Source organism: Salvia hispanica, chromosome 2 (genome assembly GCF_023119035.1).
Source record: "Salvia hispanica cultivar TCC Black 2014 chromosome 2, UniMelb_Shisp_WGS_1.0, whole genome shotgun sequence".
Taxonomy (NCBI): domain Eukaryota; kingdom Viridiplantae; phylum Streptophyta; class Magnoliopsida; order Lamiales; family Lamiaceae; genus Salvia; species Salvia hispanica.
Window position 1 is genome coordinate 40,105,574 of NC_062966.1, and position 16,012 is coordinate 40,121,585.

General features: G+C 35.7%; 4 protein-coding genes across 4 annotated transcripts; all 4 read left to right on the forward strand.

Moving 5' to 3' along the window:
* Positions 1-384: 384 nt before the first annotated feature.
* LOC125204103 (transmembrane protein 184C-like) lies at positions 385-3,582 on the forward strand. The gene is made up of 5 exons (XM_048102659.1): positions 385-536; positions 1,774-2,042; positions 2,124-2,246; positions 2,812-3,102; positions 3,212-3,582. The coding sequence occupies exons 2-5, from the start codon at positions 1,794-1,796 to the stop codon at positions 3,419-3,421; spliced, it is 873 nt and encodes a 290-aa protein (XP_047958616.1). The 5' UTR covers positions 385-536; positions 1,774-1,793; the 3' UTR covers positions 3,422-3,582.
* A 541-nt stretch (positions 3,583-4,123) lies between these two features.
* LOC125205650 lies at positions 4,124-7,373 on the forward strand. Its single transcript, XM_048104712.1, has 6 exons — positions 4,124-4,667; positions 5,383-5,460; positions 5,623-5,657; positions 5,745-5,800; positions 6,491-6,589; positions 7,041-7,373. Exons 1-6 carry the CDS (start codon positions 4,236-4,238, stop codon positions 7,097-7,099), a joined length of 759 nt encoding a protein of 252 aa, XP_047960669.1. The 5' UTR covers positions 4,124-4,235; the 3' UTR covers positions 7,100-7,373.
* Positions 7,374-7,834: 461 nt separating this feature from the next.
* Positions 7,835-11,650, forward strand: LOC125205649 (uncharacterized protein YnbB-like). The gene is made up of 11 exons (XM_048104711.1): positions 7,835-8,113; positions 9,388-9,498; positions 9,577-9,639; positions 9,737-9,850; positions 9,936-10,085; positions 10,201-10,278; positions 10,369-10,590; positions 10,683-10,769; positions 10,852-10,971; positions 11,190-11,282; positions 11,432-11,650. The coding sequence occupies exons 1-11, from the start codon at positions 7,835-7,837 to the stop codon at positions 11,489-11,491; spliced, it is 1,377 nt and encodes a 458-aa protein (XP_047960668.1). The 3' UTR covers positions 11,492-11,650.
* A 2,613-nt stretch (positions 11,651-14,263) lies between these two features.
* On the forward strand, positions 14,264-15,990 carry LOC125205652 (60S ribosomal protein L18-2). Its single transcript, XM_048104713.1, has 5 exons — positions 14,264-14,351; positions 14,432-14,521; positions 14,594-14,722; positions 15,144-15,326; positions 15,651-15,990. Exons 1-5 carry the CDS (start codon positions 14,349-14,351, stop codon positions 15,807-15,809), a joined length of 564 nt encoding a protein of 187 aa, XP_047960670.1. The 5' UTR covers positions 14,264-14,348; the 3' UTR covers positions 15,810-15,990.
* Positions 15,991-16,012: the final 22 nt, after the last annotated feature.

The window sequence follows — 16,012 nt, forward strand, 5'->3', positions numbered from 1 at the left end:
AATTTCCAAAATCGAAATGGAATTGCTGCAGGCACACGAAATTTACTAAAGTACTACTACTATTTGTTTATAGTTTTATATCTTTATAGTTAAAATATTATTCAATGATATATTTACATACATTGTTATTAAAAAAAAAAATACTCCCAACTACCCATATGGCCATATCAATCTCTTTTCTCAATTTCCACCTAACTGTCAAACCATACAATCCACGAATCCATTAACTACGTGTTTCAAATTACTTAATTATTGAGTTTGTTGTAATTCTAAACCAATGAAATTTGAGGATGATGAAGTAGTACTATTATTAGTTTTTTGATAAAATTGAAATCACTATGAAATCTAATTTATCTAAATAGGATAGTGATCAATAAATAATTAGATTCATAGATAAAATAAGAAAAATACAAAAATTATTTTAGTTTATAGTACTCGTAGACTAATAATTTCAACACACAGTAAGCAACAGAAAAAAAAAAACTCAACTAATCGTCTTTCTCGATTTCTCCCCCTTTCTCCGATCACGGTTTACTGTAAGTCTTCCCCTTCTCTCTCTAGTTCTTGCTTTATCTGATCTAATTTCTGGTTGATCGAGTTTACGTTGATTATGATGCAACTTGAGGTTGAAGCTATATATGTGCTGTGAATCTGATTACATTTGTCACGAGTTGTGTTAGCTATCAGTTCTTCTCCGATTAGATTTGGATTAAACTTGGAGAAATGCAAAGTAAGATATGAAGTTAGAGAGGATCCGCAGCATTTTTGTTGATTTGCGAAGTATGTTATGTTGTTAGTGATTGAATGTAGATAAAATAAGAAACTCATAAAGGATCAAACTCTGAAAAAAGTTTGTTGAATGATTCGCTGAGCTGAAGGAGCAGGACGAGAAACTGTTACTTAGATTGTCTGATGAATTGCAAGAAATTTGTGACTTTCCTTTAGAGCTAGTCATGTTACTTTGGTTCTGCAAATTTGGGTCGATATTGAAATTAATACAAATAATACTATCACTAGCGGATCTTTCCTTTAGTGAAATGATAGAGAAAACAGCAAGTTAGTTCAAGGATATTGGTTGAGTTAATGAGTAGCGAGCCATTTTCTCTAACAATATGCCTGAATGTAAGTGTTAGAAGCAGAGTTGGTAATGCAACAACTGTTTGACAAAAGTACACAATGAAAGAAATAGCACAGCAACTGTTTAGGATTAATGCCAAAACCGAAATCATAAATAACTTGACTAGGTGGATCCCCTCCTAGGAGGCCGATTACAACTTAGAATGCTCGACACCCCTCTCTGGCTCTCTCAAAACCTTAAGAGGGTGTATACAGCAATGAAAGACTCCTGTTCCTAACCAACAATTGAACATTAAACCCCTAATATGTACTATTACAGTTGCATATATAAGAATTTTCCTTTTCATTCTCCTTTTTTATTCTTTTTCCTTTTTATGTAATCTGCTCAGTTATAAAGGTGATAATATGTCATAAGAGTGCCTCTGAACATGTAAGTTGAGGATATGGAAGTTTTGAGAAGCTAAATACTAGCATATAATGATGACCAATGAGTGAATAGTTTTCAGTTTTGAGGTTTGTCATGCCTAAGGAATAAGGATATACCAATTTGAAATCGGTTCATGATTTTATCATCTACACTGTGTGAGATTTCACTAACTACAACTAAAAAGGAAAAGCAAGACCAACACATTTTTCCTTTAATTGCTTTCAATAATAAACCTATGCTAAGAGTTCATAATGGTAATATTCTGTCAGCCAGCTAGAGATACCTTACAATGGATCGGGGGAAGTTCACTCTGATGGGATCGACTGTGTGTGTCATGCTCAGTTTACATTTCTCAATACAGCTAGTGTCCCAACATTATCTAGCATGGAAGAAGCCCAAGGAACAAAAGGCAATTATCATAATCGTCCTCATGGCTCCCTTATATGCTATTGACTCTTATGTTGGTCTGTTGGACATCAAAGGAAGTGAAACATTTTTCACTTTCTTGGATTCTGTGAAAGAATGTTATGAGGCTCTGGTGAGTTTTTTAACAGTTGCACTTCAGTTGCTGCCTTAAGCATGATTTTGTCAAGGATGTTAACTTTGTCTTCAATGGTAGGTGATGGCAAAGTTTTTAAGTTTAATGTACACCTACTTGAACATATCCATCAGCAAAAACATAGTACCAGATGAAATTAAAGGAAGAGAAATTCATCACTCGTTCCCGATGACTCTTTTTCAGGTACTCTCCTCATTCTTTTAGTATTAATATTCAGTACTGTTGATAATAGATGAATGAAGTATGTCATGTATTTGATAAGGATTTATGCTGTTGTTATAGTTTACCTTGGTACCAATTTTATTGGATATCTCTTTGACTGGAAGGCCTCTTTTTCTGTGACAAAGGGCTCAATTATGTCATGGTTGGATTAAGAGACAAAATAAGAATTCATTTGTTTAGTACCAGAACGGACAAGAAAGTCCTAGGATTGTTATTAACTTATAAAGTTTTGGCTCCTTTGCCGCCTTCTCTAGGAAACATATGGTATTTACTAATGCAGAAAACAAGGTTTACCTGATAGTTATTGCAACAAAATCTAGGAGTGTGTACATTAGTACTGGTTAGTTTGATTGAGATTGCTTGTACTCTATGTTTATCCTTTTTGTAAGATTTTGTGATCGTGTTGTATCTTAGAATTTACAATGCACACATGATTAAACCTTTCTCTTTTCTTTTCTTCTCTTTTTTTTATCAATCTGAATTCGTAATAAACATGTTTCTACATGTATGTTTATTTTGAATGCAGCCCCATACTGTGCGTTTGGACCACAAAAATCTCAAACTTCTCAAGGACTGGACATTGCAATTTGTTGTGATCCGCCCTGTCTGCTCTGTCTTGATGATAACGTTTCAACTTCTTGATATGTACCCTAGCTGGTTGAGCTGGACATTCACCATCATCTTGAATGTTTCTGTTTCACTGGCCCTGTACTCTCTTGTTGTGTTTTACCATGTTTTCGCGAAGGAATTGGCACCTCACAAACCCCTCGCGAAATTCTTATGCGTCAAAGGAATCGTCTTCTTCTGCTTCTGGCAGGTATGTTTACCATAAACCAGTTTATTATGCGAGGAAAGTTTAGGATGTAATGTGATTGCTATGTAATTCTGTCACTCATTGCTTAACCACTCTGTGTGTCCATTTGCAGGGAATCATGCTTGATATTCTTGTAGCGATTGGCATAATAAAATCGAACCACTTCTGGCTGGATGTTGAGCATCTTCAGGAAGCTCTTCAGAACGTCTTGGTGATTGTGGAGATGGTCTTTTTCTCCCTTCTCATGCAATACGCATATAGCGCTGAACCGTACCGCACCGGGTTGAGTTCGGTCAAGACTGAAGAGAAGAAGAAAGAATGATGAGAGAAGCTTTGTACGGCAGGGCCATGGAGTAATAATTTGTACTCGTATTTACCACTAAGGTTAGTACATCGATTACTATACGGTTGCTAGTATGAACTCTGTTATGTAATGATGATCGTACCTTGTCTCAATGGCCATTTTTGCAATTTTGTTGGAAATTTTGAAGAGTTTTTAGCGGTTGCGGAATCTTATTTGTACCTTGTCTCATATTCGTAACATAGGCCCGAAACAAGACTGATCATGAAAGGTTTGATTTAAGTCTCGGTCATAACATATTACTGCGACGAATAGATGAGTTGGCTACTAGTTGCGAAGGTGGACTTTTTCCAACTCGCATTCTAAACGATACTGGAGTTTCATATTGCAAAAATGCTAAAAATAATAATGATTTCACCTCATAATTTTTAAAGTGTATAGCAGTAGTACATAAATCTCTAGAACTTGGTAGGCAATAAATCAATTACGATCGAAAACAATTCATCACTCAATTCATTTTTCTTTCATTTTTTGTTAATTTCCTTTGTTCTATTTGTAGATTTTAGCTGGGTACCAAATGCAAGAGATTTATGAATTTTAAAATATGAAGTATAATTATATTCTCTATCCCATAAAAATAAAGATATTTGAGGTGATAGACCAACAAATAAACAATCAAATACGGAAATGACAAAGAGAAAATAAATAAAAGGCCGCTGTTTCAGAAGCAAAAGCGTAATAAAAATCCATTCTATTCTATCTACATCTTCTACTAGCTGCTTTAAACACCATGAAATTAATTGATCAATCAATTGCTTGACCTCCTTATACAACCATGGCAGCATTAATACAAATTTCCATCAGCTTCTCGCATGCTCGCCCTCTCCATCCATACCCTTATTCAGCCAAGAAACTTGGTTTGAATAAGTTAATTTTTTTACGACCCCTCAATTATCGTTCGTCATCAAGAACAAAGATTGAATCTTTTCACAAAGACTGTTTCAAGGCGGGTGTTTCTAGGGAAAATTGGCCGTTTCTTGGAGTGGGCAAAGGCAAAGATGGAGTTCCAGTGGGTAGGGACAAGAGGGTGGTCTTGGTGAAGTTTCGTAACGGCTTTAATGGTCTCGGCGGCGGCGGCGGCGGTGGTGGAAGAGTTAGCGGTGAAACGGCAAGGACTGTGGGAAATTTGGCTTTGGCAATTTTACTCACTTATCTTTCAATGACTGGGCAGCTGGGCTGGCTTCTCGATGCTATTGTTTCCCTTTGGGTCTCTCTCTTCTTCATTATGTTACTTAATACTAGTTAAGATGGAAAGATTGGTATTGTAGGATATTAGTTTCTTTTGGTTCTGATTAATGTTAGAAAACAATCTTAAAAGTCTCAAGTAGTTAGTTATTATACTAGGAGTACTAGTATATACTTAAAATCTTATCTTAGTATTTATTAGTACACAATCTTAAGTAGTAGTAGATTGATTAATGTGTAGTTTCTAATTAAGGTTGAATGGCTTTTAGATGCTATTGTTTCCCTTTGGGATCTCTCTCTCTCTCTCTCCTGCATTATGATATGTATAGATTGTTTATTGTAGGACATTAGGTTCTTTAATCTCTAATCAATGTTGAATGGCTTAATATTAGTACACAATCTTATCTTAGTAGTTATCAGTACACAATATTAAGTGGTATATTCATTAATGTAATGTAGAATGGCTTAAGCATTTCAGGTTGTGCATTACCATTTCATTAGCCGTGTTAGTGTTTTTTAGTTGTGCTGTCTTTTGAATTTATCATTTAGCTTTTTCTTGCTGGAAGCTAAAGTGTATGAGCATAAGCTGACCATTTCACTTTTGATGATCTAAAGTGATTATTAAGAGTATTTGTTCATTCAAAGGATTGCCATTTGTTACCATGTCTAGTTGTCGATTTTATACGGCTAACTGAATGATGAAGCCAGCTTTATTTTCACTTGGCGTTTGTTTTCAGCTTCTTGCAGTGCTTGTGCCGATTGTGGGCATTGGGGCTTTTCTGTGGTGGGCAGGCCGAGATATTCTCCAAAGCAATGTTAGTGATACATAACTTGACGTGCTTCACCTTGAGCTATATTATTATTATTATACAAACATCAACATTTTGTGATTCGTGCTGTGGTTATTAAAGTAACTCTGTTTGGTTGAGCATTGCATTTAACAGTATGTTCATTAACTGAGCTATCTTTACGTACAGTGCCCAAACTGTGGAAATGAATTCCAAGTATTCAAGTAAGATACAATCAAACTCCTTCAGTCTATGAAAAAATGTGCAAGGTGATTACCGTGGTTGAATGCACTATATTTTTTTTATTGCAGATCTACTTTGACCGATGAGCTGCAGTTGTGTCCATTCTGTAGTCAGCCGTTTTCAGGTAAACTGAAGCCACCTGGATCCAGACAGTTGAATGCAGGATTTTATATTCATTTGCTAGGTTCAGACGAGCTTTGCCATGCCATTTGTTGTATTTTGATATTGCTTTGCTTCATCATTCTTGAGTTGCTAACCACCCATCTCTTTGTTCTTCTGTTGTGCTTTCTTTTATATTTTTCGTAAACAAGCGTCATTTTTCTCAAGGCCAATTCCATTTTATCTGAGTGGTTTTGTCATTGTTTACTATTTTATTTATTTATGTGTTTTCCTGATGATATCAGCCATTTCCTTAACCCCGGAGATAATAAACCTATGTTTTGATACTTATTTTTTTACAAAGAGGCTGCTGTCTTTGTATCTAGTAGTATGAAGGAGACAGACGGAATGGGAGAGTGTAACTAACTGTTGAAACACGAACCATACTAAAATTAATGAGCTTCTTATTGATGTCGAGGATTATGGTCGAAATTGTTCGGTTTAGGCTACTAACTACTACGCTTCAACACTTAATCTATCCATTCTGTCAATTATGCAGTTTTAACACATTGGGGAACTGCCTGGATTTTCCAATCTGTTGAAAGGATTTTGCTACAGTAGATATGCGGAATTGATCCGTATTAAGATACTGAAGTCCTTCCCTCCCTGCTTTTTGTTAGCTGAATGAATTTCTCACTCATGTTACTTAATGCAGTCGAGGGTGATGAGTTTGTCCCGGAACCAGTGAAGTTTTCCAACCAATCCACAATATTTGATCAACCATTTGGCGACTTCAATCCCCGTACGAAGAAAGGTTTGCTTCTTTTCCAATTTGATTTTCTTGCTGACTAAACCAAGACTGCATTTGCAAGTGGATTTCCACCACAGTTGCTACAATCTGGCAATATGAAAACAGGCGTCTTTTATATTTGGGATAATCATAAAAATGAAATAGATCAAGAAGCGAAAAGTAAATAGATGAATAATCATTACGTTCAACTGAGAGCTTATTTTCATGTGGAAAAGAGAAGTAATAGTTCCCTGCATGTGTTCTGAGTCGTGTAGAATGATGCTTAGCAGCTCCCAGTTACAAAAATCGAGTTCCTTGAGTTACAAGATGCATATTTCTATTTATTGTCTGCATAGCTCAGGCTTTGGTGTGTTTTGGCAAATTATTGCCATATTGTCAAAGATCAAACATATATTTCGAAAACTTCATTGTCATAGCAATTTAATGCTGCGCATTTCTTGATCTTATAATGCAGGAAAAAGTTCATCTGTTTCTGTAGTGGATATTGAAGCAGATGTAAGAGATGCAGAGTGAATTAGCTTGTCTAAAACAGATACTAGGCTCGTATTAATGGAACAGACACGCTCTTATGGCGAGGGTTAACACAGACCTGACCCCCTTTGCGTTGGAAGTGAAGATGCTCCGTGCTGTATATAATACTCCTACATGAATATATTAAACAGTTTGATTGTATATTGTATTTTGTGATTCGTCAGTTGCTAGAGTTGGATTTTGTCTGTGTATCTCATTGAATTCAAGTATGAAGTATGGTGGTTGAATGCATACATACATATGTTTTGTTTTAGTATATTCTCGACTATCATTGACTGTTCGATAGATTAGATAAGATTGTGTCTTATTAATGTTGCTCAGTTGAATAGTTAATCTTGGAACAAAAGTGACCTTGGTTATGAGTCTTGCCAAATTCTACTAATATTGGTGATATCAATTCACTCTAAAACAATCTCGGGATGATTGAAACTTTGAGCCATTGTAATCAGTACTCGTGCTAACGAGTTTTTGTTTTTTTTTTTCGTATGAGAACGTCTGCATTGCATCATTGAATCATACACGTCATTCAAGAAGTATCATTTATTGTTATTTAAAATATCATTTTATCATTTACTTTTATAAAAGGAAATGCTATTAATTTCCTATTATAAATTTTAAATTTAAGCAAAATATTGTTTTGTTGCTATAAAAATATTATAAAAATATTTTAAATTTACTTATATATTATCGAGAAAATTCCAATTAAGCAGCAAAGAAATGTGTAAGCTCTTATCCTTGAGCACCTCTTCCGCTCCTCCGGCGCCAACTTTCCGCTTAACCTGCGCCGCCGTGGCTTTTCCCGGAGCCACAGTTGCAGTGCGCTCACGGCCATGGACCTCAGCTCTTTGTATCCGCTGCGATGAGCATCCGTTCGTACCGGAGGTTGAGAGAGCGGTGGACTCGTTGTACTCGGAATTCCGAGCTGTGGATAATCTGGTGGCGTGCAACTCGGCGCGCGTGCTTAAAGCTTTTAAGAATGCTCGTGTTGGATTCCATGTAAATTCTTCTATTATTCAGCTTCATTTCATCTGCTGCCTAATGTCTATTTTGTTTGTTTTGGGTGTAGATTAAGTTTGAGTTGTGAGATTTGTTTCTGCAAACAATGGGAAGCTGAAATTAACTTAATTGATTACTTGGTTTAGGTTTAGATCATAATTCGGTATGGGAGTGGATTTTGTTTCAGTTTTGTTCACGAAATATTTTTACTAAGTATTTATTTGTAATCTAAACATGTAAATGCAGAGCTTTCAGTTACAATTCTGTAAGTTTTCACGTGATGCTCGGAGCGTTTACTTTTGTGGATTGTTAAAAATCAAATATTCTGTCCCACATCGACTTGGTGATGATCCAATCTAATCTATATAAGTGTGGATAACCCTCCCCTTATAAGGCCTTTTAAGGGGTGAGTGGCCCATTTCTAATATGGTATCAGAGCAGGGCCCAAGTCGATGATGGTTTATCTCTTTATCTCTTCTCTTGCCTACCCACGTGATGAAAGTCCGATGTGTCATTCCGGCCCACACGTGAGGGGGCGTGTTAAAATTCTAATATCGTGTCCCACATCGGCTTGGTGATGATCCTAGCTTCTCTATATAAGTATGGAGCCCATTTCTAATATGGTATCAGAGCGAGCCCAAGTCGATGATGGATTTATTTCTTTATCTCTTCTCTTGCCTACCCACGTGATGGAAGTCCGATGTCTCATTCCGGCCCACACGTGAGGGGGCGTGTTAAAAATCAAATATTCTGTCCCACATCGACTTGGTGATGATCCAATCTAATCTATATAAGTGTGGATAACCCTCCTCATATGGAGAATTATCTATATCAGAGCATCGGGGCACTAAAGGGATGGTTCGGATACCCATGTGTGGCTCTCTTGATTGCTTTGTGATCAGTTACATACATAATTTACTTACTCCGTCAAACATGAATGTCTCTGAGTGGCCCATTTCTAATATGGATTTCCAAATAGAATACACTAATCCATTGTTTACTAAGATGGATTGGAACTTCGAGATATCCCAATGCACTTAATAATTTTCAACATTTGACCTAATTTTGCTTCATTCATATCTTATTGAAAGGTTTGATTGGAGATCCTTGTAATGAGGATAAAAATACTCAATCATATGGAGAATTATCTATATCAGAGCATCGGGGCACTAAAGGGATGGTTCGGATACCCATGTGTGGCTCTCTTGATTGCTTTGTGATCAGTTACATACATAATTTACTTACTCCGTCAAACATGAATGTCTCTGCATCAGCACTTTGGTGGCAGCACGGGCTATGGTCATGAGGAATCTGGTGGGCGTGAAGCACTGGATGAAGCTTTTGCAGAGGTTTTTGGTGCTGAATCTGCAATTGTTCGAGGACAGGTTTCACCATTTTTGTATTGTTGTTTCTCTATAGGGCTGGGGCTATAGGTTACTTAACTTACTCTCATCCGATACCAGTTTTTCTCAGGTACTCATGCAATCACATGTGCTTTGTTTGCTTTCCTAAGGCCTGGAGATGAGGTAAGTTAAAATTTGCATCTTCTTCTTTCTGTTTCTAGTACGCAAGTCATTTTTGGCACATGTTATTCCTTTGATTCAGATGATTATTATTTTCCAGCTTCTGGCAGTTGCTGGAGCTCCCTATGACACGCTGGAAGAAGTTATTGGGATCAGGGACTCTAATGATTTGGGTTCTTTGCGAGACTTTGGAATAGATTACAGAGAAGTGCCAGTATGTTTCTGCTCGTTCACATACTGATTGAGAACCATACATTTCTTATAGGTGCTTGTTTACCGAGTATTATCTGTATTTGAAGCTTGCAGAGGATGGAGGGCTTGACTGGGACACCCTGAAGATTGCTCTGAAACCTCAAACAAAATGTGCACTCATTCAAAGATCATGCGGTTATTCATGGAGGCGTAGCTTGAGTGTAGAAGAAATCGGCAGGGCTATAGAGATAATAAAGGTAGCTATTTTTATGTAGTTTAATTGGTGAGTTACCACTGTTACACTTTGAGAAGATTGGTATTTGTACTACACCATTTTTTCTTAATATCTCTTTCCATTTTGAACCAATACAGTTGCAGAATCCCCATTGTTTGGTCATGGTGGATAATTGCTATGGTGAATTTACGGATAGAATCGAACCTCCAATGGTGGTATGTAGAATTTGCTTTTCCATACTGATTCCACCTTCCTCGTAGAGTTTCAAAGCTCAATGTTTATTCTATGTGGTTGGTTGCTGGCAGGGTGCAGATCTAATTGCTGGAAGTTTCATAAAAAATCCTGGTGGAACTATAGCCCCATGTGGTGGGTATGTTGCTGGGAAAAAGAAATGGGTAGCAGCAGCAGCTGGTCGTCTCTCTGCCCCGGGTCTAGGAACTGATTGTGGTTCAACGTCAGGTGATATAATGCGACTGTTTTTTCAGGGATTGTTCCTCGCTCCACAAATGGTTGGTGAAGCAGTAAAGGTGAACCATTCATTATTTTTCTGTCATATTTTCATCCTTCTGAATCCTAGAACATCTCCATCCAATGATGATGATTTTTCACGTATTTCTAGGGAAGCCTTCTTATTGCTGAAGTAATGTCAGGTAGAGGATATGAGGTGCAACCATTTTGCCGAGCCCCCCGCAATGATGTAGTGCAGGTACCTTGAGTAATTTTACTTTATACATTGATATCTTGTGATTTTTATTAAATGTTATCATACTGCTTTATTCCACTGTCAGGCAGTAAAACTTGGAAGCCGTGAACGGCTGCTCGCCTTTTGTGAAGCTGTGCAAAGAAATTCTCCAGTTAGCTCTTTTACAAAACCTATAGCAGGTGCAACTCCTGGCTATGCATCTGAGGTACGTATATATCCGATCTATTCTGCTGCTTTTGATAGTTTAAACTTTAAACTCATTCGCGCTTGCAACTTTGCCCGATGACATAACTAAAATTGAGCTCATCAACATGTTCTGTTGGATTTGGTAGAGGATATCCAAATGACATGATTACTAGGTGTTGTTAACTCTTTCCTGTTCGTATTTGCGTGCTTCCTGGGTAACGAAAACTCGTGGTACAGGTGATATTTGCTGATGGGACATTTATTGATGGAAGTACAAGTGAACTTTCGTGTGATGGCCCTCTCAGGGAGCCATATGCCGTCTTCTGCCAGGTTCGTGTCTCATCTTCTCTTGCACTAGTTATGAATAACCTTTCCTTATAAAAGAGATGTATCCACCACTGATCTTTGTGATCCAGAGCCTTGCCTTCTCACAATAAGAATGGTTCTCATTTGAAGATATTTCTAAATTCCACAAACAGGGTGGCAGCCATTGGACGCAGTGGGGACTAGTTCTCGGGGAGGTGCTAAAAGCGTTGTAAGATGCGCACGTTCCACAGCAAACATGGGTTGTACCCCTGTATGGTGTATCCGTTCCAATTTTGATCATAGTTTGATGTGTACTTCATTATTCATCTGGAATACTAATCACAGTTGATGTACTTCATTTTTGTTGAATCAATTGTGAGTGCTTTTTGTCATTTTGTTGAAGTAACATATTCAGTGATGCTTTAGAGGATGTAGTTCAGAGCACATAGTCCGGTTGATATTTTTTGTAACACACTACAATAGCTCGCCCTAGTTCAGATTATATTGTACTAATTCTAATTCTTAACATTAACCAACTTTCATTTTTGTGACAAGTTTTAGAGCATCCATAATCCAAAATGACAAATATGATTTATTTTTAACGGATGGAGGGGGAGTAAAAAAAATAAAAAAAATGAATATACTTGACAAGTTTGAATACTAGTATCTACTCTAATGCGATGCACGGTTCAATTAATTTTACGAAAACTAATTTAATATATCACTTTATCATCACTCGAATTTGAAAACTAAAAAACTAAACTTGCGAAAAACTTAACATGTACAAAATATTTACAATAGGCATATATATAGACTGCATATGTATTTGTTCTAAAGTTTTCATCCTACTTTTTTTCTCTTCTAGAATTCTCTACTTTTTTCTTATATATTCTATTTATTCCTAAATATTTCTATTATAAATTATCTTCAAATTTTAATTACAAAGGCTTATTATTTATTTGAACACATTCCGTACAATAAAAATACTAAAATAAGAAGACGATGAAACACTACTCAGTTGACAAAACATTTTTTCTCAATTCAATAGGTTAGGAATTCAGATCATCACGAGAATTAATAGGCAATCTTTATTGATCATTTTTTTCGGAAAATAAATAAAAGATGTGGTAAGTAGGTTTAACATGGTTTTCTCAATTTCATATACAATTGTACTTCCGCAAGTTACAATTTGTATATTTAATACTCCTATAAATGTTTTTTAGTAAATAGATGTATGAACATAGCAATAATTAAATATAAAAATAAAATTATAATATAGTAAAATTAATCACAACTAATAACTATAATGTCAATCTAGAGTTTTAAGTAAAATGTTAAAATCAATTATGCAATTAGTATAATATTTAAAATTATATTAAAACAATAAAAACACATATATTGATTAAAACATTTTTGGATATAAAAAGAACAATCTTATTTAAACAATAAATAGTAAAATTTAATGTCTAACACCATAAATATGAAATTATTAATATACAATTTATAATGTTCAAAATATGGAAGCCATTGCATAGAAAAACATAATAAATATAATTTACCTTCATATTTTATCAATTTCAAAGATCTACTCCGTCTGTCCGCTATTAAATGTCTCATTTTTTCTTTTTCGTCCGTCTGCCAATAAATGTCTCGTTTCTCTTTTACCATAATTGGTAGGTGTACCCTACATTCCACTAACTCATTTCACTCACATTTTATTACAAAACCAATATATAAAAGTAATTCTTACATTCCACCAACTTTTCTACCCACTTTACTTCATAAAGTCAAACAATTTCTTAAAACCCGTGTCGGTCAAATATGAGACATTTAATGGCGGACGAAGAGAGTAATTTATTAAATTAAATAATAAATTCATCACATTAATCCAAGTCATCACATAAATCCATAAGAATTTGTTATATCATGTCTCATAAAAAAATAATCATGTAAACCATTCACCTATATAATTGGGTCAACTAATTAAAAAATGTATTGCTAACAAACAATTTATTAGGTATAGTAACTTATTCATATTAAAACATTACCCTCCGACTTCTCTTTGTACTCCAATACATCTCTACCTTATCATTTTTCCCGATATCTTTTATCCGCCTCCATCTAGCTCGGGTGCCCTTCTTTATCACCAGTTATCATCTCCTGCACCTTTCTTGTCCTGCACCGGCGCAATCTATTCCATAAGCCAATTTTTCACCGTCTACATGTAATAATTTAAAACAAAAATCAACTACATACCCTACATTACAACTTTTGCCATTTCGTTGACTTAGGTGCTCTTTTTGCATGAAATCTGTTGTCGTTTCTTTTATAAATTATGACAAATGACATATTGTTACCCTACATTACAACTTTTGCCATTTCGTTGACTTAGGTGCTCTTTTTGTATGAAATCTGTTGCCGTTTCTTTTATAAATTATGGCAAATGACATATTGTTCAAAAATATAGCTAAAGGATTCAGATACTTTTAGTCGACACTAATTTATAATTTAGTGGATATTAATTTATAGTTATACCAAATTAATGGCATTAACACCCTCCATTTGACTACATAGTATATAAATCTGTTGCCGTCTCCTTAATAAATTATGGGACATATTGTTCAAAAAAGATAGCTAAATGATTTAGATACTTTTAGCCGACATTAATTTATAGTTTAGTTGATATTAATTTATAATTGTACCAAATTAATGACATTAACATCCTTCATTTGACTACATAGTATATAGTTATACATACATCTAATGACATTAACATTTCACATGGCTACATAAATTATAAACATAACTTATTAAGTAATATTTATAATTATTCCTAAAATTTATACATATTCAAAATATTGCCCAAAACTCGGCTTTTATATATGTATAGATAAATAAATTATTCTGTGGATTGTTACTATAAAAATTTATTGGGCTGAATTGAGGCCTTAATAATGTCAAAAGCCCAATAGGTTAAAATCCCAACTCCGAACCCTATAAATAAGCTTTACAAATCTCTTGTGCTACCCTAGCTGTCGATCTACTCCGTAATTGAACTCCATTTCCAGCAGGCGCGGCGGAAGTAGTCCCATGGTGCGCCGCCGATCTCTGTTTCGAGCCTCGTGATTGAGCCAATTCAGTTTTCTCTAATTGTTCGATTGTGTTGTGTGCAGGGTATTGATTTGGAAGCCGGAGGCAAGTGCAAGAAGACCAAGCGCACTGCGCCTAAGTCCAATGACATTTACCTGAAGCTTCTCGTGAAGGTTTTGCTCTCATCTTCTCTCGCCAGATTTCATCGTTTCATTAATCTGACTTGTGCATTTTGTATGTAATAGTTGTATCGGTTTCTCGTGAGGAGGACCTCGAGCAGCTTCAATAAGGTGATATTGAAGCGTTTGATCATGAGCAGGGTCAACAAAGCTCCGCTTTCGCTATCGCGGCTCGCTCAGCTCATGAAGAACAAGGTAGTTGTTTTTTTATTACGCTGGCGAGCATTCTAGTTTGTTTAATTGATTGTGTTGGTGCTATTCATATCAGCTTTATTATGGACTACTCTAATTAGTGAAATGAATCCTTGCAATTTAATTGGAAATTTTGTATATATGTTAGTATTTTGTTAGTTAACATGTATTGCCATAGAATGTGTCGTTGCTTAATGGAGTATTTCTACTTCCAACTTCTCGTTTGTGGATTGCATTAGCTGTATGAATCCATGGCCAAGTTGATGTAAATGTTTGATTGAAATACTTTGTTGGCACAGCTCATTATTCATGTTTGGTAATTGTGGGGGGCCATATTTACAATTTCAATCATGGATGTTAGCCTATCTAGTTTGTAAGTACATATTTAATCTCCAAATGGTTGTAATTTTTTTGTTATTGGTAGGAGGACAAGATAGCTGTTCTTGTAGGGCCTGTAACCGATGATATTCGGGTGCATGACATCCCTTCCATGAAGGTTACTGCCCTGAGGTTTACAGAAAGAGCCAGGGCTAGGATTGAGAAGGCTGGTGGTGAATGTCTGACCTTTGACCAGCTTGCTCTTAGAGCCCCTCTTGGACAGAACACGGTAATTTCACCCTCTTTTGTCTAGCTCTTGAAAATCTTGAAGCAAGTTGTTGAGCTGTTCATTATATGACTTTAAAAACTGATGAAAAAGGGTTACTTTTTAATGGACAAAAATGTTTAGTTTTATAAATGTTGTTTTATAAGATAAAACTATAATCGTAACTCTTTGATGTAAAATAGCTTATCTCTGAATCCTAGTTCGTAGCATATATACCTTAAAATTCCTTGCAGGGATAAGGTATCATACTCTTAATGGATTCATTCGTATTTCAACCGTTTTCAACTCTGAAATTAATATCAGCTAAACTGTGTTTGTTTATTTTAGGTACTACTGAGAGGTTCTCCTAAAGCTCGTGAAGCTGTGAAGCACTTTGGTCCTGCTCCGGGTGTGCCACACAGCCACACCAAGCCTTATGTGCGTGCCAAAGGAAGGAAGTTTGAGAGGGCAAGAGGAAAGAGAAACAGCAGGGGTTTCAGGGTTTGAATTAAATTTATGTTACTTTTCTTGGCAACTGACACTGAGATGTTGGCCTCCACCCTCGAGAGTTTTGTTCTTGTTTCAACGTTATGGATACATGTTATCATTGAGTGTACTCTATATTTTCTAGTAACATCTAAACTTGCCCTTGTTTTTGAATTCTATTTCAAATAGTTTTTTGAGTTCATTAAACTTGCACCAAAAATGAT

Bases quoted from the DNA above. Each gene is read 5' to 3' on its own strand.
- LOC125204103 (XM_048102659.1), top strand. From the start codon at position 1,794: ATGGATCGGGGGAAGTTCACTCTGATGGGATCGACTGTGTGTGTCATG. The intron at 2,043-2,123 runs GTGAGTTTTTTA...CTTCAATGGTAG, and splicing joins AAGAATGTTATGAGGCTCTG to GTGATGGCAAAGTTTTTAAG. The intron at 3,103-3,211 runs GTATGTTTACCA...GTCCATTTGCAG, and splicing joins TCTTCTTCTGCTTCTGGCAG to GGAATCATGCTTGATATTCT.
- LOC125205650 (XM_048104712.1), top strand. From the start codon at position 4,236: ATGGCAGCATTAATACAAATTTCCATCAGCTTCTCGCATGCTCGCCCT. The intron at 5,461-5,622 runs GTTAGTGATACA...CTTTACGTACAG, and splicing joins GAGATATTCTCCAAAGCAAT to TGCCCAAACTGTGGAAATGA. The intron at 5,658-5,744 runs GTAAGATACAAT...TTTTTATTGCAG, and splicing joins AATGAATTCCAAGTATTCAA to ATCTACTTTGACCGATGAGC.
- LOC125205649 (XM_048104711.1), top strand. From the start codon at position 7,835: ATGTGTAAGCTCTTATCCTTGAGCACCTCTTCCGCTCCTCCGGCGCCA. The intron at 10,279-10,368 runs GTATGTAGAATT...GGTTGCTGGCAG, and splicing joins GAATCGAACCTCCAATGGTG to GGTGCAGATCTAATTGCTGG. The intron at 10,972-11,189 runs GTACGTATATAT...CTCGTGGTACAG, and splicing joins CTCCTGGCTATGCATCTGAG to GTGATATTTGCTGATGGGAC.
- LOC125205652 (XM_048104713.1), top strand. The intron at 14,522-14,593 runs GTTTTGCTCTCA...TGTATGTAATAG, and splicing joins ACCTGAAGCTTCTCGTGAAG to TTGTATCGGTTTCTCGTGAG. The intron at 14,723-15,143 runs GTAGTTGTTTTT...TGTTATTGGTAG, and splicing joins CTCAGCTCATGAAGAACAAG to GAGGACAAGATAGCTGTTCT.